Source organism: Sinocyclocheilus anshuiensis, unplaced genomic scaffold (assembly GCF_001515605.1).
Source record: "Sinocyclocheilus anshuiensis isolate Anshui unplaced genomic scaffold, SAMN03320099.WGS_v1.1 scaffold1215, whole genome shotgun sequence".
Lineage (NCBI taxonomy): Eukaryota > Metazoa > Chordata > Actinopteri > Cypriniformes > Cyprinidae > Sinocyclocheilus > Sinocyclocheilus anshuiensis.
The window spans coordinates 117,438-144,742 of NW_015540933.1; the positions used below are offsets into that span (position 1 = coordinate 117,438).

General features: G+C 36.0%; 1 protein-coding gene across 1 annotated transcript in view; it reads left to right on the forward strand.

The window, feature by feature from the left end:
- Positions 1–1,296: 1,296 nt before the first annotated feature.
- The window catches only part of LOC107689471 (F-box only protein 41-like), a 38,022-nt gene continuing 12,013 nt past the window's right edge, over positions 1,297–27,305 (forward strand). The window contains exons 1-5 of the mRNA XM_016487467.1: positions 1,297–2,281; positions 11,433–11,640; positions 15,232–15,305; positions 21,957–22,315; positions 24,589–24,824. Of these exons, the coding sequence (XP_016342953.1) occupies positions 1,563–2,281; positions 11,433–11,640; positions 15,232–15,305; positions 21,957–22,315; positions 24,589–24,824 (1,596 nt within the window). The 5' untranslated portion in view covers positions 1,297–1,562. The remainder of the gene's footprint in view (positions 2,282–11,432; positions 11,641–15,231; positions 15,306–21,956; positions 22,316–24,588; positions 24,825–27,305) is intronic.

Sequence of the window (27,305 nt, forward strand, 5' to 3'; positions counted from 1 at the left end):
TCTGAATCAGAAAGCTTTATTAGCTACAAGTTTTCACATACAAGAAATCTGACATTTTTGTGACAGAAGATTCAAAATCAATCTTGCAAAACCAAACTGAAATTGGGATGCACAGTACTGGTAGTCATATTGGTATTGGTCAATAAATGTGACTTTTTAATGTCATCTGTATTGTTCCAATAAGTAAAATAAACCTGTATATTTAAACTGCTAAATTATAGCCAAATGAAAATGGACCCAACATACATACATATTGTTAATATATCTTTCAGACCTTTCAATTTTCCATAACAATGCATATTTAAGCAAAAAAATTGTAGTTACTATAAATATAACCAGCTATAAACACAATACAGTATACTCACATAAAGCGATATATACTAAATATAAAATAAAAATAAAAAGTCTTAAAATGTCTTACATTTCTTAATTTAACAGCTGCTGAGGGAATGATGGTAAATGTAACATTTGAACAAATTTGTAAAAATGTTCCATTGTTCATTTGTATCTCTGTTCAGCAGGGGGATTTTTGTGTCTTCGCATAGAAGACGATAGACGTGATGAGCAGGCCTTAAAGGGGTCATATGACTCGATTTCATGTTTTCCTTTCTATTTGAAGTGTTACAAGCTGTGCATAGGTAAGATCAGTAAAGTCGCAAAGGTTAAAGTCTCAAACCCAAAGAGATATTCTTTCTAAAAGTTAAGACTCAACCACGCATTCCTAAAATGCCTCATTCAAATACGCCCCCACATATCTACGTCACTATGTGGGAAAATTTGCATAACACCGCCCAAATGTTTATGTGAAGAAAGAAGGCATAACATTTATTCTCACTGTAGTATTGTTGCCGCCGCCACCATGTCATGGAGACGCTGTGTGTTTCCACATATGGTAAGGGGCGTAAAACATTTCCGTCACACGCTTGAGGTATTCGGCCAATCACAATGCACTGGATAGCTGGCCAATCAGAGCACACCGCGCTTTTTAGAACGATGAGCTTTGTAAAAATCGACATGTTTCAGAAAGGCGGGGCATAGAGGAGCAACAATAATGTATGGTATGTGGAAAATAATGTGTTTTTTGAACCTTAAACCACATAAACACATTTCATTACACCAAATATACAAAATAATGTTATTTTTAGCATCGTCATATGACCACTTGAAAATATTTCAAGATCTTGAAAATGGTATTAAAAAGTAATAAATCCAAAGTGCTGATACCTGCAGATACCCCGAACTGCACGCTTTAATATTTGTTCATTTTGTGTGTCTTTTCTCTCTTTTACTAGGACAAAAGTTTTGGACTGTGAGGAAAACCGATTAAGTGCCAGAAATAGGCCTAACAGCAGTCAAGACCTTATTGAAGAGCTAAATCAAGAACTTGTGACTCAGAGGGAGCATGTGTGATGATCTGCTGTTCCTTGCTCAGCCCGCAGAAAAACCCAGCGCGTCTGAGATGAGTGGTCCTCTGTGGTCCCCGGCCGCTGTCCCTGCCTGCTCTTTGCAGCGCTTGGTGGCGTGAGCAGATTGCTCCATCCTGGCATCCACGGGAGCGTGGAATGGCCTCTTTAGACCTGCCGTACCGTTGTCCTCGCTGTGGGGAACACAAACGCTTTCGGAGTCTGTCGTCTCTACGTGCCCATCTTGAGTACAACCACACCTACGAGACCCTGTATGTGTTGTCCAAGTCCAACAGCGTATGCGATGCCGCTGCGCTGCTCCCCCTAGTGGCCGACGGAGCCCTCGCCGCCGAATCTCGTTTTCCTCACCGCGAACTGCCCTGCTCTGCAGAAGAGCTCGGGCTTACGCCTTCATCTACTGCTTGCTACCTGCCCAATGTGGAGTTTCCTCTGGGCGAGATCCTGGTGAAGACAGCCATGAGCTCCGGCGACGCCTTGTCCTCCACAGGGAACAACGCCGTGGCGGTGGCCGCTAACGTAGCCGCTAGTGCGGTGGAGGCGGCTTACGAGGAGGGCCTGGCTCGGTTGAAAGCTCGAGCATTTGGGAGGCTCGAGCTAGACGAGAGGCTCGAGAAGTTGTCGGAGGAGGTGGAGCAGAAGATCGCGGCGCGTGTTGGCCGTCTGCAGGCGGAGCTGGAGAGGAAAAGCTTTGAGCTGGAAAAGGCAAAGGTGGAGAGCGAGAGGCTCAGTGAGGAGAAGCAAGACCTGGAGGACAAGGCCACTGAGCTTTCACGGCAAGTGAATGTGTCTGTGGAGATGCTGGCCAGCCTTAAGCAGGATCTGGTTAACAAGGAGCAGGAGCTCACACACAAACAACAGTAAGTTACATGCGTCCCACCTTGTTTCATGACCAACCCCTTACAATAAGGAAAAAGTCGCTTTGATTGAAGAAATAATGAGAAATGTTCTTGACTGCATGGACCTTGCTGTTTTTGCTCAAATGCTTGATTCATTCTAGGGCTCTCCAACAGAAGTTTCTTTGTTGGAGCAAGCAGGGCTTTCACAAAAGAAGAAATGCTAGATTCGTCTTTAACAGCTCCACGGGTTAGCGTCATTTAGACAAAGCAATTGAGCAAGACAGTTAACAAACCAGCAACTGTAGCATCTCTGTAGAATGTCTCCAGTCATATTTAATCTGCTCTATGGCAGGCTTTTCATGTTCATGGCTGTTACAGTTTAGTGTGCTTTATTGGTGTGACAAGCATTTGGTACATTTGTATAGCTTAGCTGGATGCAGAACAAAGCAGAACAATAATGCTGCATGTACTACTATTCAGAAGTTTGGGGTTGGTAAGATTTTTTAATGTTTTTGAAAAATGCTGTAAAACATTACTGTAAACAGCACAATTTAAAAGTACTGATTATTAATTGAAATATATTTTAAAAAGTAGTTTATTCCTATTATGGCAAAGCTGAATTTGCAGTATCATTACTTCAGTCTTTCAGAAATCATTCTTATATACTCAATTAACATTTCTTATGCAGAAAAAGTTGTGCATAAGGCTTTTTTTGGAATTCATGGATAAATCGAAAGTTCGAATTTGGTCCAGAAATGAAAACCTGAAATGGTCCAGACACCAAATTAAATGACAGCATATGGATTGTTTAAAAGGATAGATAATTAAAATGCTGTCATCATTAATCTCCCTCATGGCATTCCAAAACTTACATTCTTCTATGGAACACAAAGGAAAATAATTTGAGAAAAGTCAGTGTCTTTGGTCACCAATAGTGTTTTGTTACCAACATTCTTCAAAATATCTTCTTTTGTGTTCTGCAGAAGAAAGTTGTCCAGGTTTGTGACCACATGAGGGTGAGTAAATAGTGGCAGAATTTTCATTCTTGGATCCCTTACTCCTTTAATGCTGTTTTCTGGAGACCTGTTTTTACTGTCTCTTATAAGCTGTTGAACTACCCTTCACCCTACGGTCCATTGCCTCTAATTGCCTGTTCTTTTACCAGTCCGCTCTGCGGTTATAATGGCAATGGCACCAACTACCTAGCTGTATTTCTCTGTAGCAGCGTAGTCTCAAATACGTGTTCATGTTATCATGGCAGGATTTCTCTGTCATAATGGAGTGGGAACCCTAAAGGGAAAGTGAAAAATGGAGTCCATCAGATAACTTGTATTTCAGTTGATAATATGAGCTCAACTTTGATTGCTAAGCAGTGTGAAGGAATGAAATAATAAAGTATTTTAGAAGGTTGCAGATCACCAAGCCTTTTCAATTCCAATTTATGGTTACAAAGTCTTTTCAATTTCATAACGTCTGATTTCCTTTCTGACCAAAAGCCAGAAAATGACAGTTTTTAGATATCAGAGAGTATTAAAATATAAAAGTCATCGAGTGTAAATGGTATTTTAGTTGTCAAGAATGAATAGGGAAAAATAAAGTGGAAATATGCTCTAAAATGATACTTTCCTTTATATATCATTTAGCCCCAGGTTAAAGCCATTCAAATAAAATATCACCTCTCCCAAAATGATTTTGTTTCATATACTGGATATAGAAGTCCAAAAGAGAGGTGCAATTGAGCTTAGAGAGTTTAGAGACTCGTATGCTGTGGGATATTCTCAGCAGGACTTCATCTGAAATATACACCCACTGTGATTGATTTGTAGCTGCCTGTGGATTAGAGCTTTCTTGAGAAACCGGTCACGCACTGCTGGCAGGTAGAAAGAAGTCTCATTTCTTTTCTCCCTCTCTCACCTCTCTGCTTTTTGACCCTCAGTACCCTTCCTCCATTCTCTCTTTTTTTCTCCCTCTCACTGTCACCTCGATCTTGTTAGCGTCTCATATCCCAGCTGATCTCTGTTTCTCCTCTGCAGACTCTGGCTTCTTCTCTCACTTGCTGATTTTTGCTTTATTTGCCTAACTGTATGTCCTCTGGAGCTTTCAAGCTAAACAGATCTTTAGACTATTCTGACTATCATTTGTAACCGAACAAATTTACAGACGTCAAGGCTTTTAAAAACATTTTCAAGCCTAACTTGATTTATTAGCAACATAACTACCTTGTTGTGGCATAGCAATTTTTTCATTGCTTGCTCATTTGTGTCACAATGTCCTATTCAGCTATTTGAAATGTGAATGGATAGATCCAATGTCCATGGCTGCCATTATTATGCAAACTTAGGTTTGTAGATCATGATTAATTCATCTGTCTTGCAATTAGAGTACCTCTGTGATGCCATAGTATCCATCTTGAACAGGGCAGAAGTGTGAATGACAGATTGATATACTATATGTGTGTGTTTAGTATTCTGTTCATAAGAGGGCTCATATAATATCCTCTCTGTATTTGCATACAAATCTCTGCTAATGTTCTCTTTCCGCTGTCTCTGTCTTTCTCTGTGACCTATCCTGTCATACCGATGTTGAAATTTACAGGACAGGCACAGTTTGAGGACATGAGCTTGTTGGCATTGCCTAGAAGAGTGATGCATTGAAAATTCAGAAAGTTAAACTGAAAATATTTGTTCTTAAATTCACAATTCGCTTTGTACATTTTGTAACATGCAAAAACAAAAATGTACTACTTGTATGAGTGACTGATAGCATGTGCACTTCTATAGTGTGAACTAAAGCAATTTAGTCACACTAATAATCTGCAATACTTCCAAGCATTCCAAGACCCCATTTTTGCCCTTCTCTAATTTCATCTCATTAACCACTCTTGTTTCTTCTAATTATCATTCATATTGTCTGGAGACTGTGTTGCTTACAGCGTTACATAATCATTTACTATTGTGAATACAGTGAGTTGCCGATTAGCTCTCTGCTGCTATTTTTATGTGCACTTGAAATAATTGTTACTGCATTAGCGCAGAGGAATGTTAAATGTCAGATGTACGATTCCTATTTCCAGGCGACGTCTTTGTTTCTCATTTGTCTATGTCTGATGCCCTGCATTGGATTCATCAGTATTTATCAGCTTATCGCAAAGTGTTTGCAAACAGCCTTTGCAAAATCATGAAATGCAGACTTTTCTGAATTGCACTTCATAAATTGTAGAGAATTTGCTTCAGCTGAGAAAATTCATTTTCATGCATTGAATTAGTGGTCTTAGTGCTTAAAATGCAGATGTAGTTTTGCACATCCCTTGTGACAGTCATTCAGTGTAGTTAACCGATATATTGCATACTCCGTACTATATCATACAATTTTTAAAATCTAGTATGCAACATATAGAAAAACATTGATTTATATATATATATATATATATATATATATATATGTATATTTTGAGTGCTTCATATGCACATTTGTACATATTTCATTCTGCATTGCGTAACTAATATTTCAGAACATCTTTTATTAGTCACTTAACCTTATGTTAATGGAATATCATTCTTTCAATCTGAATGAAATGGCTTATTAAATTTAAGTAAAAATGTTCCCGGTGCACTGTTCATACATTCTTTGTTGTAGCAGTTAAAAGCATTATTGTTTAAAGACATATCTGACAGCCAACCAATAGTTGTTCCCATGGAAACCAGTCTGTGTAGTCATTGAAAGATCAAGGTTACTTTTTAAAAAATAAAAAAATCTAATTTTTTTTTAGAATTGTCTGAATACAAACTGAACTCAGTATGCCAGCTTCAGCGGTGTCTTGCAAGGTTGAGCAGCACCATCATAGAATCCAGAAACTAAAGTGATTTTATTGCAGCAGTTGGGTTCCTAAAGTAAAAATTTTCTCCATAGGGCTATTGATTTTTAACAATAACTTGGAGACCTTTAAAGACATACCTGCTGTGAGCTATGAGGTTTTTAATCAATGTTATATGCTTTTGTTGAAGCCATCAGCCAGCATTATTAAATACTCATGTTGAACAGCGAAATTATTGATGAAAAACTACATTACTCGTGATTATGCAAAAGAAATCTACACCAATAAGAGAATCCTGAAAAAAGCAAATTGTACAAAGCACTGTGACTTAACCTTATTAAAACAGATAAGTACACTGTCTTGTAGCTTTGTGTTTTTCTCTAATTTTCCTTTTTTTTTTTTTGCTTTTTGGACCCATTTGGATTTAGAAATAGTGATGCATGATGTCAGATTTAACCAGACATACTTATTTGGTGTTTGATTTAAAAAAAAAAAAAATCACATTGACTTATGCCAGATGCATAAATGCTCAGAAATCTTAACTGGTTAGACCCTAGCACTACCTGATCATTCTGTTCTTCTGTCATATCTTAATGTAAATGTTATAAACATCTCCTGTTTTATGATAACCACTTCTATAAATGCATAACTGGATTTTTTTTTGATTATCTACAACCAGCTAATATGAAAACAGCATTTGTTTTTGATCAGGCATTACAAACGGCTACTCCTTGGAGTCCAAGCACAACTGGTTTCTGGGGGGGAATGTTTCTTTTTGAACACTGGCAGCATCATATCTGAGTAGTTTTAATCCGTTGTTTTTAGATAAGGGATGTGTGGAAGTAAGCAGGCACACAGGCTATCACACACTCTTGTCAGTCTGACTGTGTTCTCTGCGCTACAATCAGACTGAGTTCTGTCAAACATTCCAGTTCAAACCTTGAGGTATGACCTGGAGTTGAGATATTAAATTGTTATTTGTTCTCGGTTATAAAGAGGTTGTGTGCTTGTGAATGTGTATGTTTGTGCTCATTAGTGAAGGTTAAGTTTATTAGCTGACACAAGCTAGAGCACTTTCAAACCACCGTACCTTGTTTGAATTCCCACAGTGTGAATCTGAAAGCCAGGGTGCTTCCCCCAGCGTGCTTTGCTTGTAGCATATTGGAATTTAGATATCAGCTTTTTGGGCTAGCGGTCTTATTTGTATTCATGTTCCCCTGTGAAGAAGCTTCAGTCAGCTCCAGGACTGTAAGCTACACTGGGAGAGTTTTGATTAGGGCAGACAGCGGGAGAAACACTGTAATATGTCATGCTGCTTCAGCCACTTAATTGTTCATGCTTTCTTCTGCTGCTTAATTGAGTTCACTTTAAACCTATACACATTGACCGGGCCTATCAATCGGACAGCATTTGGACTGAATTGTTTGCTCCATAACTGCATCTGCTTGGAGAAGTGTTAAGCTGCTTTTCCACTGTCTCCAACAAATGGCAAACATGGATAATTAATTTCCAGTGGAGAATAGTCATATGCATGTGCAGAATTTCTGATCTGATTTGAGCTTTGGATACCACCACCAGAGATTAGTGATATTTTTCCACTGAAATGTTTTTCTTTAAACACTAGTAAAATGAGCAGTTATGAATAATTATGTTATGTATTAGTTATATGTTACATATTGGGTCACATTAGCTTCTTATAAATCCACTGGATCACATTTACAGCTGTGTGTTTGCTGCATAAATATATGGGTCCATTTTCACATTGGTCTGAACAAAAACAGCAGACAGGCTTGAAAACTTCCGGTTCATTAGCAGCTGTAGGGAAATAACAAGAAGAATAACAAAGTGCAATAAATGGTAAACCTGTTTGCACTACAAACCAGTGTGTTCATAATTAAGATAATACTTTAAAATAATATGGTAAGACACACCAGTTTGCAATATCAAGCAGCAAAATAAGCTGTTTTATACAACTAAAAATAGATGGAAGCGAATGACACCAGAACCCAGACCCATAAAATTTACAAATGGCCATGCCCGCATTTACGGGAAAAATAATGTGGATAGGCAAGATGAAATAAAAATACCATCGAAACCTTTCTGAAGGCAGTATAGGTTCCCTTCAGAAAAACATTGATATAATAACGCCCGCATCGCGCAATTCTTGTCTTTCCATCCCCAAATTTAAGACCTCTTGACATTATAATAAAGATTATTTCTTTCATTCTTTCTGCCCTTCAAGCCATTTAAGACATTTTATGACCTTAAATTTGAACATATTTGATTCAGCCCACAAAAGTGGCTAGCAGGAGTGACTGTGTTACACGCCACTACTGAAATCCACCTGGATTTGGCAGGGGTTAATGTCAAGCCCTGATTATATATACCTCTATAGTTATTAGCAACAAAAATGTCTTTGTACTTGTTTAGAGTTGAAGGTATTTATTACATAAGCCTAGGGATATGCCGGTATCAAATTTTCATGTTGCGATTAATTGCTAATGCTTTTATCACGGTATACAGTATTTGCATTCAAAATTCTGAATAATTTGTTATATATAATTATTCACGGTATTTAGAAGTGCCCACGATAACAATATCGTGCATATTCATTACCGTGATATATCGCATTACCAAATACCGGCACAAGTCTACATAAGCCCAGGCCATTGTTGCTACCATGTGGACAAAATAATTAGCGCCAAGAAATTCAAAGTGCACAAAGTACACATGATTAGAAAAATACAAAACTGGCTGCACACATACACACAGCAATGGAATGTACCACTGATGCCACATGGACTATTTTAAAGATGTCCATACTAACTTTTTGGGCCTTGAACGTGGTAGATGCATTGCTGTCTATACAGGCTCAGAAAGCCGTCGGATTTCATCAAAAATATCTTAATTTGTGTTCCGAAGATGAACAAAGGTCTTCTGGGTTTGGAATGATATGAGGGTGAGTAATTAATGACAGAATTTTTGGGTGAACTATCCCTTTAAGAAGTCAAGGGTTTGTCTGTTTTGCATGGCTCTGTTAGCCCCTCCTGGTAGATGCTGTAACTACATCTGGTTCTAAAAGAATCTTCATTGATGGCCAAAAGTAACCATTCATTCAGGCATATTGTTTAAAACTGGAATTTGGGGCAGGATATATCAAACCGCTTGTTGCTAAAAATTGCTAGCATTTATTATCTAAAATTTGCATACACCCCTGCATAGGCCATTGAATATAAAATGCATATATTTGCATATGTAGGTGTATAGGCCTGCTCTTATAGACAGTCTCAATGCAAATAGACATGGACTTAAATCCACAAAACTTCAATTTTGTTTCCCTGGGGTCTTTAATACAAACACACACTGATCCACAGTGTTACTCTCCCTTGAGAGGCCCCACACATTGTGGGTAGATAAACGGATTTATCAAGCTGACCAACGAAATTAGGTGCCAGCCCTTTAATCACTGAAAAGTCACTACTGCGGTTCAAGATACAGTGAGGGGCTGAAGCAGACGTAATATATGCAGATGTGCGCATGGTATAGCACGCAGTGAGCACATGCTGATCTGCCCTGCCTCCACATTACTGGGCCTGTAATTAGTCTCGTTTACACTGTTGATTGACTGTCATTCTCTCTGTTGTTAGTAAGCAAAAACATTGTTGACCTTTACTACAGTAAGAACACTGCAGTCGAGTGAATAGAGAGGAGTCATTCAAAAAGTAATTACACAAGATACAGAAAAAGCTGCAGAAAGACTGTTTTGAATTGAACAATAAAAAAAAAGAAAATGTATTGTATGTCATTCCAAACCAGTGTGACTTCTTTGAAACACAAAAGGAGATTTTTTTGAATAATGTACTGGTTGCTTTAATGTTCTTTTCTTTGCAGTAACAATGAATAGGGCATAATTGCACACAAATAGACCATAAAAGTGGTCCGCATGACTTTTATTTCAAGCAGTGTTATTTCAGTATTATTAATATATTATTACCCGTGGCCCTATAGAGGACTGCTATTGTTATTTATTAACATTTTGAACTCGCTTTTATTTTTATATTTTCAGGTTTTAATTTTAAGTTTAGTTTCAATTTGATGTGCTTTTTTTAAATAAATATTTCTATATAGCTTTATTTTAGTTTTAGTACTTCAACTCATGCCTATTCCAGTTAGTCGCAGAGACAACATTTCTAATATTCGTTTACATTTAAATCTTTACGTTTACATCTAATATTTATATTTTATTTGATTTCAGCTTGATGATTTTTTTAAATAGTTTTAGCTTTGTAATAGTTTTAGTTTTATCAATAACACCACACGTTCCAAGTCTGTTTAGTTCTGTTTAGCATAAAGCATTAGATTCTGTATTAATCAATCCTTACAACCCTGCAAATCTGCAAAACAATAAAGCACTTTTTTTTTTCAGTGGACTTTTTGTCCCCTGATTTCACTACTGATCAATGACGTAAGTCTTGATTTGGTGATGATAAATTATTGCACAAGAAGAGAAACATACTGGAAATAATAATACCAACATGATATAAAAAGACAGCAGTGCAGACTACAGTCTGTCTTACACGATCATTTAATAGAGCCTGATCTTTATCATAGTTATTTACTTAGAGGATCTTTTGCGATTACACAATTACATAAATGCCATTGAGATCACATTTACGCACATTAATTTTCCTAGTTTATAAAATGCTGCTTTTAATTCATGTGGATAATTAAAGCCTCTTCCTTGAGTACAGGAACTGCTGCATATTCACTATGGCTTATGACGTTATTTGCAACCTATGTTGATGAAATACTCAAGATGTCAGTATCTCAAAATATCATTTTGTTGGCGTACGAAAATGAAAAGTCCAACTGTGTGAGAATCTACTATAAGTGTGAGAGAAGCTTAGAATAGCTGAGGTGATGGTGTCGACAGAGGTGCAAGCCAGTGTTTGTGTTCAGAGACATTTCCTACACAGAGATAACAGTTGTCGTGCTTTCATTGGCTGTACGCACACTCCAGGGATTTGCAGAATGCTAGAGAAGATAAACAAGTATGAGAAAAGGGGCAAATGGGATGGAGAAAGTGGTATCAGATGCCCTTTTCCCATTTGAAATTTGCATGTTCATGTTTCATTTCTCTAAAAGAAAATGCTGTTGGTAGCGATGCATCAGGTCATCTATATGCCACCATATCTTTAGAGTTACATGTACTTATATAATTAGTGCTCTTTAACACACTCAATACTCATTACAAAATTGATCAAGAGCAACTGAGAAGCTATCACCACTGAGACGACTCAATCCTTTCACAGTAATCCTCATTTCTTTCTCAAATTCTTTCATTTCCTCCTCACTCAGAGAGGTGGTCCAGATCGACCAGTTTCTGCAGGAAACGGCTGCGCGTGAAGCCAATGCTAAAGTGCGTCTTCAGCAGTTCATCGAGGAGCTGTTGGACCGGGCCGACCGTGCTGAGAAACAGCTCCAGATCATCAGCAGCTGTGCCACCACCCCCAACGGCAGCCTGGGACACTGCAGTCTGCAGGGATCCAAACCTAATGGACGACAGGTACAGTGACTTAGCGAAAGAGATGAAGGAGAAGAAAGACATTGGCGTGATGTACTCAAAGAAATCAGAGATTACACCTGTCTTTGTAGTCGGTTACGCGATTTCAGTTAAAAATACATCATTGGAATCATTTACTGTTTCAGTATCTACATGGGATAAAGCATTCGGGTTTCTCTTGAAAAACTCCAATGGATTTATCACTTGCAAAGTGTGGATTTCATGGTCTTATATGTCAGGGTGATGCATAGGTATACTTAAATAGTTATAATGTTTGCTTTGTTCCTGTATCCCATTTTAAGGAATCATATAGTAGGTGCCAAAAAGGTAGACAAATATCCTTATATAGCTGTGAGGTTTTCACATTCACATTTTACCTTAAGAAATGGCATTTTTCAAAATGAACAATGTGAATTGTTTAATTAATGTACGAATACATAAGTATGTTTAAATAAGTATGAATTTGAGTCAAACTTTTGTCATTTGCATGTTTTCACAGAGCACTCAGGTATACACTACCATTCAAAAGTTAAGAAGAAATTAAGAAATTAATGATTTTATTCAGCAAGAATAAAATGTTTATAAAATGTTTATTTTTCAAATAAATACTGTTCTTTTGAATTTTCTATTCATCAAAGAATCCTGAAAAAAAGCATCACAGTTTCCACAAAAGCATTAGGCAGCAATAACTGTTTTCAACAATGATAATAATAATAATGTTTCTTCAGCATCAATTAAGCATATTAGAATGAATTCTGAAGGATCATGTGACACTGAAGACTAAATTAGTGGCTGCTTCAGCATTATTTATGTTAGCATTATTCACATTAATATTTTACAATAGTACTCTTTTTACTATGCTTCTGATCAAATAATTCTACTCTATTTTGCTCACCACAACTTTGGTGAACAAAATAGAGTAATTTCAAAATATTAAAAAAATCTTACCTATCCCAAACTTTTGAATAGTACTGTATACATGTAGAAAGATTTAGTTAACTAACCAAATATTAATGCAACAAGCCAAATATCGTTAATTATTAGCATTATCCTGATAAGCACATAGACTGTGTGGACGTAAAAAGATGGCTTTATAATATGAGTTAATGTAGTGAAAGAAGTCTTTGTTCTATGAGCACATCAACATATATAACAGATTGAGGGCAGGCAGTGGAAATTGACTAAAAGTGCTTTGTTAAGGTTGCAGTTCTGTCTGCAATTTTGTGTGAGATAAATAAATCTTAATGCAGAACTCAGGAAGTGTTTCATACTAAATACTCATCAGTGCTTACCTCATTTCTGTGAACCTCCAGAGAACTTTTACAATGTTAAAAGATTGCACTGGTACACTAGTCTCGTTTTCTTAGATCTTGAGGGTGTTAAACTGTGGTTGGTTACTAATTGGTTTCATAACTGACTCCAGTGAGTGTACAGTAAATGCATTCGGATCACTAAGAAATTATTGGTCTGTTATTGAGGACAAAAGTCCTTTTTAATAATAGTGAAGAAAGTGTAGAAATTATTCAAGTTTTGTACACTTTATATACACTGTTTTGTACATTTATTTGTGTTTATGTGTCACGGTTGGGCAAAATTCAGTGTGTGTTTGTGTACACGGTTACACACATTGCCGTTTTAGGTTTCTTGTTGACAGTGGATGGCACATTCAGGCAGCACCTGATCAACCCTCTGACATCATTGGGGACCCCCTTCGTCACCATGGAAACAGCAATCTTCATTTGTCATTTACTCATATATAGTGTGTTGCACACAGCACTGTTGACTCAGTTTGAGTTCTCACACAGCCTGTGTTCCCAAATGCCAGCCACGGCCTTCCAGTCTCCTACTATCTGGAGAGGAAGTGCACTCAGTGATGTCAGAAGAAGGGCAGAGTGTTTCAGGAACATGCATGCTGTGATTCAGGACATTTGGCCTAAATTACAGCACAGGCAGGAAAGTAAGAAAGAAACAAAAAGATGGAGGTGCACAATTATTGTTGTCGTCTCAAGCATTTTCCACAATTCCGGCCAGTCTTTTACGCTGTGCACCACTAGTGAGATCGATGGTGCTGCTGCTTCTCTTTCTGCCCCATTTCTGCAGGCACTAAGCCCAGTGTGTGTTTGTGAATGTGTGTTTGCCCTGTCAGCACTATGGCACCTTTCATGGCCCATATTTTCTTGGTTGTATCACCTTACCAGCTAAAGCAGTTATTTAAAGGCACAGTTTTCCTATTTCCTGTATGAGATTGCTAAGTTTAATACTTACACCTGACAAATAAAGTCATTAGTAGTTGACTGATACGGTATTTCTCTGGGATAAAAATCTTTTTTTTTTTCACACCACCTGAAGTACTATATTCAGGATTTACAGGAAATCAATATAGGCCAGGCTGTTTTCTCTTATAATAGAAAAAAATATTTCATAAAACAATAAAAATACCCATATTTCCCTCCATATTTTGCAAATAAGCTCTTAAATACTATTGTTATCAAAATACGCTTTACATAGATTAGAGTTATTATAGTTACCTAAGACCAACCCAAATAAAAACCAATCCATTTTGTTATTTGAAATAAAATAAACATTAACCCTCTGGGGTCCGAGGGTGTTTTGGGGCCTGGAAAAGTTTTGACATGCCCTGACATTTGTGCTGAAAGTTCCGCCGCCGGAACTGTCGACCCCAGGAGGTTAACTGAAATAGAATTTGAAGTATTTTATTTCAGCTAGATGCCAAAGTGACATTTCTCTTTATTAAGTACTAGATTAAAGCTAAATAAACTGAAACTAATCAAATAAAAAACTATAGACATATTAAAAAAATAAAAATGGCAAAACAACAAAATTACTGACACTTTAAAACTAAAGTAAAACAAAATATTAACAAAAACTGTAATAGTTGATCAAAACACTGATGTAAATTTGCTGAAATTAAACACAATTTTACATAATATTTAAAAACTTAGAAAACATACAGTAAAATATTCATTATTTTCACAAGGCTTTTTGTGTTAAAATGGCACAATCGATCAACTGAGCATGACTGTCAGGAAACAAATTCGATTTGGTGCAATTTTGCCAATTATTTGACCTGGTAGTGTCTTTCAGCAAAGCACATTAACACAGGTTGCACCGGGGGATTGTCCGTGTAGTAAGTGTACGGTAAGCCAATTTGCATAAAAGCAGCTAAATGACAAATTAGTTATTTGTAAGATGAGTAATCAGTGATGCAAAGCAATCTGCTGTCTCGTCGGCTGTGCTGTTATTTTGGACTGAAGGAGTTTTGAAACTCACAGCTGACCCAGACATAACCTAGTCCTCATGAAGGATGAATGGTGACGCTAAAACCTGTAAGTGCTAATTTCATCAATAAAGTTCTGACGAAAATGTGACATGTTTCTCCCATGTACCGTATCTCTCTAGTCTGGATCATGTCTGAACAATTAAGACAGGTTTCCTTCCCAACCTGTCAATCTGCATTGATTCTGTTTGTATTTCCCTGATGATGTTGAGCTACAGTATCTCAGATGTGTTCAGTGAAATTTTGGAGCATCTTTCTCTCACATTTTCCCTTCGTTCTCTTTCTTTCTCTCATAGAGAAATTCCAGTATCTCTGGGGCATCGAGGGGAATGTACCAAGTGTCCGATCGACGTTCCTGCCCCAGCACTGCGTAAGTCTCAGAATAGCCGAATTCTGCCTGCATGACTGTTTTCACATCAGCCGAATTTTCTTATAAGTACAAAAAATGTGAATAATTATGTATTAAATATTTATTACAAAATAATTAATATAATTTATTCAAATGCAAGTCAACTGCTACAGGTGCTTAGAACTAAAAAAATATACTGTATATAGCATATACAGGCAAGACATAATAAATACCAGTGGCTCCTGAGTCCCGACGATATATTAAGGTCTTATGAAGTGAAACAATTGGTCTGTGCAAGAAACTGAAAACATTATTAAAAATTGTCATTTTTGGGTGAACTACACCTTTAAATAATTGTATGTATTATTTATGTATTTATTAATTGATCTGCATATTATGAAAGTAGATTGATTTAAAATATTAAAAGAACCCTGGTCATTTAGATCAGGTTACCTAGAGAGAACAATGAAATAGTTTCATAGTAGTTTCATAGTAGTGTTACTGTAGTTATGTTTTGTTGCTGAATTAATTAGTTTGTTTTTTTTTACAGATCAGTTCAATTAATCATAGAATGACAGTCATTTGTTTTGTTTCTGAATGATGTGTTTGAACGAATCGGTTGAATGACTGATTCAGTGACTCGCTCATAAAGATACCAAATGTTTCTTTTATGCACGGTGAAAGTGTAGTATTACTTCAAACTTCAAAGTATTACATTTATCATTAAATTTGCCAGCAGAAGTTTTGCAGCTGTATCTCAAATATGGCAGAGCAGCATGTTTATGTCTTTTATCTGCTCTGACCGGTGGGGGTTTTGGAGTCAGCCTGGTGTGGATGTGTTTTGGGAAAATCGCTAGATTGTTGCATTTGCCTCAGGGTTAAACCAGTCTGTAATCTCTCAGCCATGCAGAAGATATGCGGAAAGAGTCCTGTTGCACACACACACACACACACACACACTGCTGTGTGTGGCAAAACTAAAATGCCTAAAAGCACAAGGCCAAAAATAACCATTGCCCAAGGCTCTTGAAGGATAGTGGTGAACACTTCTTGTGTGTGTACTGAAAGCAGAGGCGGACTTAACCATTAGGCAAAGGTAGGCGACCGCCTTGGGCCCCCAAAAGCCAAGGGCCCCCTAAAATGCTTTTTATATGCGAGATGCGCGTTCAGTGCTGACGCACAAGTGGTTGCTGTGGTCTTCATTACCACGACAACCGTCTGTGCGTCAGCGTTGAATGTGCTTCTTAGCAAAAGTAGGGCGATGTAGAAAATGGGGACGGAATCCCGGAATCTATTCATAAAAACGGAATTTACTGTGTAACGCGGAATGTGATGGAATGAACGGCGCAGACGCGCGTTTCATTTGCTAGTTTGCTATTTAAGCACGCGCAATGCTCGCGGTTGTCATCTGTAGTAGCTAAATAGTATTTTTGCAATTTAATATTCACATACAGTAGTCCATATCGCGGTTTGATTGAAGTGTACTGAATTGCTCATTCAATTCAATTATTCATTCAATATTTGACGAATTCCATGACATTGCTCATTACACAGTAAACTTCTGTTGTGTAGCATTTTGAATGTACAAAAATGAAAGGGTTTGTTTAATTTTCATTGGAATAAAAGATAGATTAATGTTTTCGCCTTCATTTGATTACCAGAAAAATGAAAATACACAACACAGAATTTCAAAAAAATAAGTAAATAAAATTACAATTTCATAGGGCCCTATTATTGTATACTAATTAATAAATTAAGTTATTTTTATTAATTAAATTAATTAGATATGTTTTTGATTAATCCATTAAAATGGAATACAGCAAAATTAACATTTAAAAAAAAGAAAGCGCATAATTTGGGCCCTAAGAATGTAATTTTTGTTAAACTTTTAATAGGCCTAAATTGCTGTTAAATTAAACAAGTTTCAGGATTTTAATTAATTAGACATGTTTTTTTTTGTTAAAATGTTATATAATCATCCAGAAAAATTAAAAAGAAAAAAAAACTGAATCCAGAAAAATTAAAACGGAAAAAAAGATTTTGGAAAAAATAAAAACGTAGGCTAATTTGGGAAAAAAATCACTAAATCCGCCCCTGACTGAAAGCATGTGTGTGTCAGGTCAGGTTTTGCCTACATAGTGGAGACCAAATGTCCAAATTTAGTAAAACTTAAATTCTTGACCGAATTCATGATATAATTTTCATTTTAGTTTAAAACTACAGCATTACTTTAATAAACAAATGAATTAATGGCTTAATGGGAATGTAAAGATACTGTTTTATAAATGCTGTGTTTAATGAAGCTATATCTTGGCAGATAAAAATGAACGTATTGTTGTGAACACCACTATTTTTAAGATTTAATATTATTCTAGTGAATTTGTCTCAACCAGTCACCATCTGACATTGAAAGTCACCATCTGACTTCGCATTCAATTCAATTCAATTCAAGTTTATTTGTATAGCGCTTTTCACGATACAAATCGTTGCAAAGCAACTTTACAGCAAATTAAGTTTCTATAATATTTAGAAACAAATTACACTCGTTTTTATTTTTAGATATTCTCATGCGATTTCCCCATAACATACCGTAACCTTTGTATGGCTGCTCTTTTAACAAGGTTCTGATCTGTGAGTGAGACATCACTGTCCATCTGTTGTGTGTGTGCGTCTGCGCATGGGCCGTGTCAAACCATTTGGTGCTCTGAGGGAAGGAAGGAAGGAGCAGCGTGGGTTTGCCTGGAGTCTGCTGTCCCTAAATTGACATCATAAACTCCACAGGTCTTCCTCATAAATCAGACGAGCGAGGACTGAAATACCGGACTGCATATGATCACTGCTGTTCCTTCATTATGGCACAAATACCATCATTCATCTGAGTCAATTATTAAGACGTTAATTAAACAAGTGGCATGCTGTTCTTTTAAGCTTTCTATTCATCAAGGAATTCTGAAAAAAAATGTATAACCATTTCCACAAAAAATTTCATCATTGATAATAAGAAAAAAAAATTCTTGAGCAGCAAATCAACATATTAGAATGATTTCTGAAGGATCGTGTGACACTGAAGTAATGATGCTGAAAATACAGCTTTGCCATCACAGGAATAATTTACATTTTAGAATATTAAAATAGAGCACATATTTTAAATTGTAATAATATTTAACAGTATTACTGTTTTACTGTATTTTTTTATTAAATAAATGCAGCCTTTGTGAGCATAAGAGACTTCTTTCAAAAACATTTAAAAAATCTTACCAACCCCAAAGTTTGAATGTTTGTGTACTGTATATACGTTTCATAAATATTTGGAAAATCTCATTATTTTTTTATCAAATTAATTAACCTTAATTTCATTATATGCTGATTAATTGATAAATATATGAATAAATACAAAATTATTAATAAATTCTACTATAATTAAATATATAGGTTGTTGAGAAATTTTTACATGAGTAAATCACTATAGACATTACAAAATGTGTTTTTAGAAGTTGAATATATTGTTTGTTTTATTTCATATGATTGAATATAAAGCTGCATCACAGTCCAAATCAATCTATTTTGCAAAATAGTTTTTTAAATCTGTCTGAGGGAAACTCAGGGGACACACATCTTTAGCCATTGCTTCCATTTTCTGCATCTTTATTTTTACTACTGAAAAGCACAAATATGTAGTTATTATATAAAGTAAGGGGCGCAGAAACATCAAGAAACTATGTAATATGATAAAGAAACCACTCTCATCTTCAAAGATCTTCTGAAGTTTCTTCCACGTCTTTAGTTTTTGCTGTCAGTTTGTGTGAAACTTCACGTATAAATTCTTTTTAGCCTTTGCATGTTATCTTACAAATGGCTTTTGATATCTCTGCCATAGCCAGCCATGCATTACACATTCCTACGGTGTAAGAAGTAATAATGTGTCCCAGCTTCATCTCTAGAGGGTCGTTTGCTCTTCAGCCCACTGTAAAATAGAAAAGTCTGTCATTGTAGTCAGTTGCCTGCAGCAGAGCCTGCAGTGACTAGTGACAGCAGTAGCAAAGTATCTCTTTAAGTCTCAGTGTTGGCTTTTGAACTGTAACATCTGGAGAGTGACTAAATGTCTGGCTGGAATCCCCAGTGGAAATTCGGTCCCTGCTAAGCCACGGAGGAGAACATTCCTTACCCATAATCCCATGCGAATGCCCTAACTGTTACCTGAGTTTAGTGGTTTCTCTTGTAATGAATATTTAAACTGATGCCCATGCGATTTTTGAGCCAAGTATATTTTGAATGCAACTATTTGTGTCTTTGGAAATTAAGTTGCATAATTATTGAAGATAAAAAGGAATCAGGAATAATGCATTTACATGTCTACATTTAGTCTGTCCAAATTGAGTCACAGTTTCCTCCACTAGTGCATAATAAAAAGTGCATGGCACCCCTAAAAGTGTTGGTTTAGTGTTGTGTAATCTGAGTGCAGTGCTAAGAAGAATCCTTTGAGGAGTGTTTTGATTAAAAACAACTGAGAGCCACTCTCGTATGTGCAATTAAGGAAATAACCCATTACTCATTCAGACTTAAAAATAATATTTGCAAGATTCATCTTCACAAATGATCAATCTTTCTTCCTACAAAGTGAGTTAGCAGAGTGTCTTATTTCTTAATTAGTTGGGTGTGTGTTTGTGTGTATTGTAGGAAGTCTGCCTAGACAGATGTGATCATATTTCCTGGTTAACACGCACTGTTCTTTTTACACATTTCTTTTAACACAAACCCTGTATCTTAAAGCAACTGGTGGTTCTTAACCCAGAAAATCTGTTGCAAGTCTGTTCCGATAGGCACATGGAATACAAATAAGAGAATGCAACTACACGTATAATTGTGCATAGTAGGTAGGGCAAAATAAATAGGCATAATTTGAAAATAGAGCAGAAAATGTTTACGATATCTTTTGTTGATGCAGATTTATCATTTACTAGAAGTTAGACACATGAGACAGATACTATGCTAACATGTGTAACATACAGTGTTATTGTAGTAGTATTTATATTGTAGTATTTAGGGCTTGGCTGTATGTCGATATGTATTGTGGCGATGGTATAAATTATCTATCATTAGAGATAATGCTATGTTTATACCACGAAATATATTGGTATTGTGGTATTGGTATTTTTTTAGTGCTGGGCAATGATTAATCGCAAATTAATCGCATCCAAAATAAAGGTGTTTATTTATATAATATATGTGTGTATACTGTGTATATTTATTATGTATATATAAATACAAACACATGCATGTATATATTTAAGAAAATATGTTATGTTTATATATTAAATATATTTATATATAATATCAAATATAAGAATATAAATATATAAATGTATATACATGTAAATATTTTCAAAAATATACTGTGTGTGTGTGTGTATTTATATATGCATAATAAATATACACAGTATACATATATTATGTAAACAAAAGCTTTTATTTTGGATGCGATTAATCGTGATTAATCATTTGACAGCACTAATATATAGACATAACATTATTCTTAAATATATACATGTATGTGTATTTATATATATACATAATAAATATACACAGTACACACACATATATTATGTACACAAAAACTTTTATTTTGGATGCAATTAATTGCGATTAATCATTGCCCAGCACTAGACTTTTATTTTTTGATATTTCTAGGTTTCATTTTAAATTTGGTTTGGTGCTTTTGTATTTAATTTTTATTTATTTATTTACATATTTTTGAATTATTTCATTTTAAGTTTTAGTAACTTTATTTCATTTCAGTTAGTTGATAAGGCAACATTGATAATTGCAAGGTAATTAAAAAAAGGTCTAGGCTACAAAGAGAAAGAAAGAAAGAAAGAAAGAAAGAAAGAAAGAAAGAAGGAAATACAACAGCATGTCACTGGGACAGTACCCTTAAAAGGACATCTTTGTACCCTATTTACCCCAAAAAGTTTCATAGTTGTACATTAAGGTACATATTGGTACTCTAAGGTACTAATGTGCACCTTTTCGAGTATAAAGTACAAAGATGTCCTTATAAGGGTACTGAGAGTATATTGTTTACATATTTCAAATTGTATTTTGTGTATGTTGTACGTACAGTACATGGCACACAGTAATGGATACTTGCACATTCACATACTACTTTATTCTGTTCTATTCTACAGTCCATGTTTCAGGAATGAAATAATAAAAAAGTAATTCAAAACAAACTATTGCAAAGAAACTATATATTGAGCTCAACTGACAAACATGTCAAGGTATGTAGACCCTATATCAATTATACAATGAGATGAAATAAACATTTAGTGTCATTTCTTTTAAGCTTCCTGGCTGGTTTGTTTAAAAGTAGTAGCTTTTTACAGTGTTAAAGCTAACATATATCTCAATATATAAACTGAAATTTATGATACATTTAGTATTTTTGTGAGTTTTCAATGTGAAAATGCAGTGTGACTATTTTTGCATATTGTTGGGCCTTTACATTTTATGATAATGTTAGTGCATTTACAGTGTTTTAGTTTAATAATTATTTGTACATTGAACAATACCGCCAGTAGATGTCCAGTAATTCTTTTTATAAATTACTGTGAATTAACCACAATTTTGCACCTGTGTTTTTTCCATTTTTCCCTTTGTGCTTTTCCTAAACAGCGCATCAGGACGAGGGAAGTCTGTGTCCCAGGGTTCAGGAGGTTATGACAGTGACAGTGTGGACCTCCACGCTCTGGAGGACTGCCCTGATGCTCAGTACTACCACGTCCAGTGCCGACTCGGGGAAGGAGGCGGAGGAGGATACGAAAGAGCGGCTGCTTCCCGGAGCTGGGGTCTCCGCAAACAGGCCATCCAGAACTGGCAGCGCCGGCCGTACCGGAACAGCACGGAGGGAGAGGAGGGCGACGTGTCTGACGTAGGATCCCGCACCACCGAGTCCGAGGCTGAGATGTGGGAGCAAGACAGGAGAGCAGAGAGCCAGCATGGGGGAAACCGAGGAGGATACAGACTAGCTACAGGTGCGTCATTGACCTGCGTGGAAGAATTTGTCCTGGGGTTTATTTTGTTTTTCTAAATGTTGGTGGAAGAGCATGGTTCATTTCCCAAGGAACACAATTCCAAAGGCATAAATGTAAATGTAATTTTTGGCTTGTCAGTCGTTTAAAATATAATCTGGGGCAGGCAGAAAAGGGCAGCTCTGTAGCACATGCTGCTATGGTTGCAAATGTCATTTCGCAGAATGTACGTTTGTGAGTTAACAGTTTGTCGACCAGTTTGTCAGGCCCAAGGCCACAGTACCCACTCTCCAAATAATGATAGGATAGTCGGGTCAGAGGACCAGGACGCCGGCTGAGGAAGATTACTGTAGGTCACATGAATGCAACTGCTGACAGGATCATAGGCCAGAGAGCAGTAGAGAGAGTGTGTCATAAAGCCATGAGCAATGAGCACAATTTTCCACCTACTGACTCCAGGTCATTGTGGGAAGAGTGAAATGAGTAACCAGTAGTGCACTATATGTTCTCATACATAATCATACCATATACACAGTGTGACTTGAGGCCATGATGTCTTTACTGTATGTAGTTCATTTACATTGATTAAGGCTCATTTGTGCTTTTCAGATTGTCACTTCTCTTTGTTCAGCTGTCCCATTATGTGGCAGAAAATGTAGGGGGCAGCAGCAGGCCTGCTCACATCTTATTGAAAAAAGTTAAAGGGAATTAACAAAATATATTCAAGATTTCTTCCTATCATACAGAAGCCAACATGAAATGCTATATTTGAATGATACATATGCTTTCCATGTCAAACAATGTCAGTGTCAGCATCAAAAAGTAGCCATAAAATCCATTGGAGAGATCAAGGGGTGTATTCCGTGAATTTATTTAAGTGTAGACTTGTTTCTTGCTGATATGAATGCAATAAAAAAAATGTTTTTTATAGTTATTATTATTCTTATTAATATTATTTTATGTAATTCTTATTATTTTATTATTGTTATTATTTATTATTATTTTGTACATTTTTATTTTTGGTATATCTTTACATTTGGATTAACTCATTTTTAATACTAACATAATTTACTAATTGTTATTTCACAAATTACATATTATTGATTGATTCATTCATTCATTCATTAATAATAATTAATTAAATAATTATTGGTGAGCATTAATTAAACAATTACCCTCATGACATTATTATTGTTTTTTCTTTAATATTAATTAAACATGTAAAATTGTGTAATAATTTCAGAAATCAAGACATGTTTCTATGTGGGATGAAGTTGTCTGCATCCACTTATGTCTAGACTTGTTTAGTGTTTAAATGCAGATATGAATGTAATTTTATTTTATATATTGTTTTATTATTTAATGGATTATTTTCTAAAATATCTGTACACATATGAATAAACATTTTTTTAATGCTGATATAATTGAACACTTTTTATTCCACAGTTAAACTGTGTATTTGTATTTAACAGTAATTATTATTCTATTTGTTGTTGTTGTTGCTGCTTTAATTAATTTTAATTAAACATTTACATTGTTTGTAAAAAAAAAAAAAAATCTGAAATCAAGACCATCCCTGCAGGGGGACAATGTGGGATGCATCCACTGATCCAGAGTGGTCTTTTCCTATCCCACTATTGGTTAATGTTTGGCTTTGGGTAGGAGAAACTGATCCTAGAGCAGCAGTTATGGCTAGTTTATCCAGCTAGCATTTGAATTTAACTGAATGCATTAACATTATTCCCAATCCAGGTGAAGGCCAAGCTTTCCTTACCTTAGCCATACACAATCCATCCATCCTGTCATCACATTACATCTCACTTATTTGAGAGCCTGTTTGAGTCAGAGCTTTTGGCAGATTTTGCTTAAAAAACTGTCTTATAAAATATGAACACTGCCAACACCTGTTTCGTTAGTCTCAATCTCATTAGATCTTCAGCAAATCGTGTATGACTCAAGAGACATAGAGTCTGTCAGACTGGAGCTGTGAGATAGAAATGGCCTGCTGATTGCATGATTTGGAGGATGTTCAGATCCTGTAGGAGGCAGTGAGAAGAGCAAACAGACCGATAGCTGGACTTTTTATTGGACCGAGGCGCCACCATATGGACATGTACGGTAATGCGGCCAGTAAAAGAATTAGTTCACACAAAAATGAACTCACCCATGTTCAGTGTGAGGTCAGTTTGTTGAAGGTCTTCTCTTTTACATGCAGGAAAACTAAATTGTGGCCACAGCTGTCAAGCAAGTCTTCCTTTATCTCTTCGTGTCGACAGGTCGTTCTGAAAGGGGATACAAGCCTTGTCGCCATGAGAAAAGCCCCTCCAAATTCAACGAGGTGATCAGTCCTGAGGTGCTGAAGATACGTGCCGCTCTCTTCTGTATCTTTACCTACCTGGATACGAAGACACTCCTGCGTGCGGCCGAGGTGTCCCAGGATTGGAAGTTTGTGGCTCGTCACCCGGCGGTGTGGACCAGAGTGCTGCTGGAGAACGCTCGCATCTCTTCAAAGGTTTTAACACCATTCACACTAACACTCTTACATTAATACTCCTGTTCGGTTTAGGAACTGACCGGCCGCCTACTTTTTCAGCAGCTTGGGTGTCAGAATATATTTCTCATTTATTTTCTCCATGGCCATTTCAGAAATTTCTAAATAAAGATATCTAAGCCTCGAGTCAAATCAACCAACTCCAAAAACATTATGAATGACATTACAGCATTATACAGAATGCGTTCTTGAATGAACAATCTGCTAATGAATGAATTATTAATAATTTTTTACCTTGAATGATGAAATCAGATCAGCCTGGATTTTAATTTTTAATGTATTTTCTCATTAGAAAATGCTATTTCTGAATGTTATGCTTTAACACCACAACAAGACATTAAATAATTATTTATATCATATTACCCATAATTACTGTTTTGAACATTTTAAACATTATTGTTTAAGCCTTCAGTAGACTGAGCATAAATGAATGAATTAAAAGAATCATTCCTGTTATGCAGTACCTTTTGAGCTGATTATTATCTTAGTAATAAATAATAATATTAATAATATGCTTGTTCTGTATTTTAGTAAAAAAATTAGAGCTTTACAGGAAGAAAAGAACTAAAGTTGGCCATTGCTCAATAAGGAATTGTGAGTTAGCTGACAAAAGGTTAAAGTTAATTTGTGATTTATTTATTTATTTATTTAGCTAGCTAGTTAGTTAGTTAGTTAGTTAGTAAAAGTACATAGGATAGAAAGTGATATTAATATGGAGGACCAAATTACTCAGAATTAAATAAATAAATGTTGAAATATATAAATCGTTAAATAGATAATGAAATAATTAAATGCATAAATAAATATATAAATATTTATTTATTAATTTCTTTATTTATGTATTTTATTTATTCATTTATTTATTTATTCAGTCATTCATTTATTTAATCATTCATTTATTATTCATTCATTCATTTCCTCCCTCCATATTTCATTTTCAGGGTTACGGTTGTCAGCACGTCACTCAGTGGGCAGCGTCACCTTTCAAACTCGATTTCTTTCGTCTTTCTAATTTAGGCGCTTTTTTTTTGTTTTTCGCATCACGAGCTATGGCTGAGCATGGTACAGTAAAAGATCTGTTGTTTACTCTTGCAGATGAAGTTGTCAATCAAAACGTTGACTATAACATAATTTTAATACAAGTAGAAAATATCCGGGAGATGTTGGCTGCACGCGTAAACAGAGCGTAAGCAGCGTGTATTTTTTTGAGATGGTCCTCACTGCAGAACACAAGATCCAGGGGGCGTGACTGGATCCAGATCCAAAACCCACCCATCTCCACCCCTAAACCTACCCATCTCCACCCTCTGATCCCTAAATCCACCCATCTCCACCCTTAAACCTACCCATCTCCACCCCCTGATCCCTAAACCCTCCCATCTCCACCCCCTGATCCCTAAGCCCTCCCATCCCCATCCCTAAACCCCCCCATCTCCACCCCCTGATCCCTAAACCCAACCATCTCCACCCCCTAGATGTGGATCAAACCACACCCCCTGGATCTTGTGTTCTGCAGTGAGGGGCTACTGATTTCTTTCAGCGCCCATAGAGTACTTACACCGCATTTTTCTATACTTTCTATACTTGTATTAAAATTATGTCATAGTCAACGTTTTGATTGACAACTTCATCTGCAAGAGTAAACAACAGATCTTTTACTGTACCATGCTCAGCCATAGCTCGTGATGCGAAAAACAAAAAAAAAGCGCCTAAATTAGAAAGACGAAAGAAATCGAGTTTGAAAGGTGACGCTGCCCACTGAGTGACGTGCTGACAACCGTAACCCTGAAAATGAAATATGGAGGGAGGAACCTAAATTAGAAAGACCAAAGAAATCGAGTTTGAAAGGTGACGCCGACAACTCTTGAGTGACGTGCCGACAACCGTAACCCTGAAAATGAAATGTGGAGGGAGGAAATGAATGAATAAATACATAAATATTTGTTTATTTATGCATTTATTTCTGTATTTAATTATTTCATGATGTATTTAACGATTTTTAATGAATTAAAAACAATTATTTTTAGTAATTTGGCCCTCCATATATTAGGGACATGGGGGAAAATTATGTAATGATTAATAGATAATACACAAATTAATGTACTAGTCCCAAAAAAGCATATTTAGTTTAAAATATTTTGATGAAAATTTAAATGTTAAAATACATTTTACACAAATATAGTTTAAGAATGACAAAGATTAAAATTAAAGCTGAAATGAAAATGAGTTTAAGCCAAATAGTAGGGGTGTAAAGGTACTTATTCGTACCATATGGTTCACGGGGCAAATTCCAAATGGAAGTGATCATCCCTATGCCTTTGAAGGGCAGAGCCCTTGGAGTGGGGACTTTGGAGTGAGCAGGACACGTGTGTGCCATTATGTAGTCGTTTGGAATGCACTTGGCAAAGGGAGCAACGTAATTTCCTCATTATCTTCAGCTGG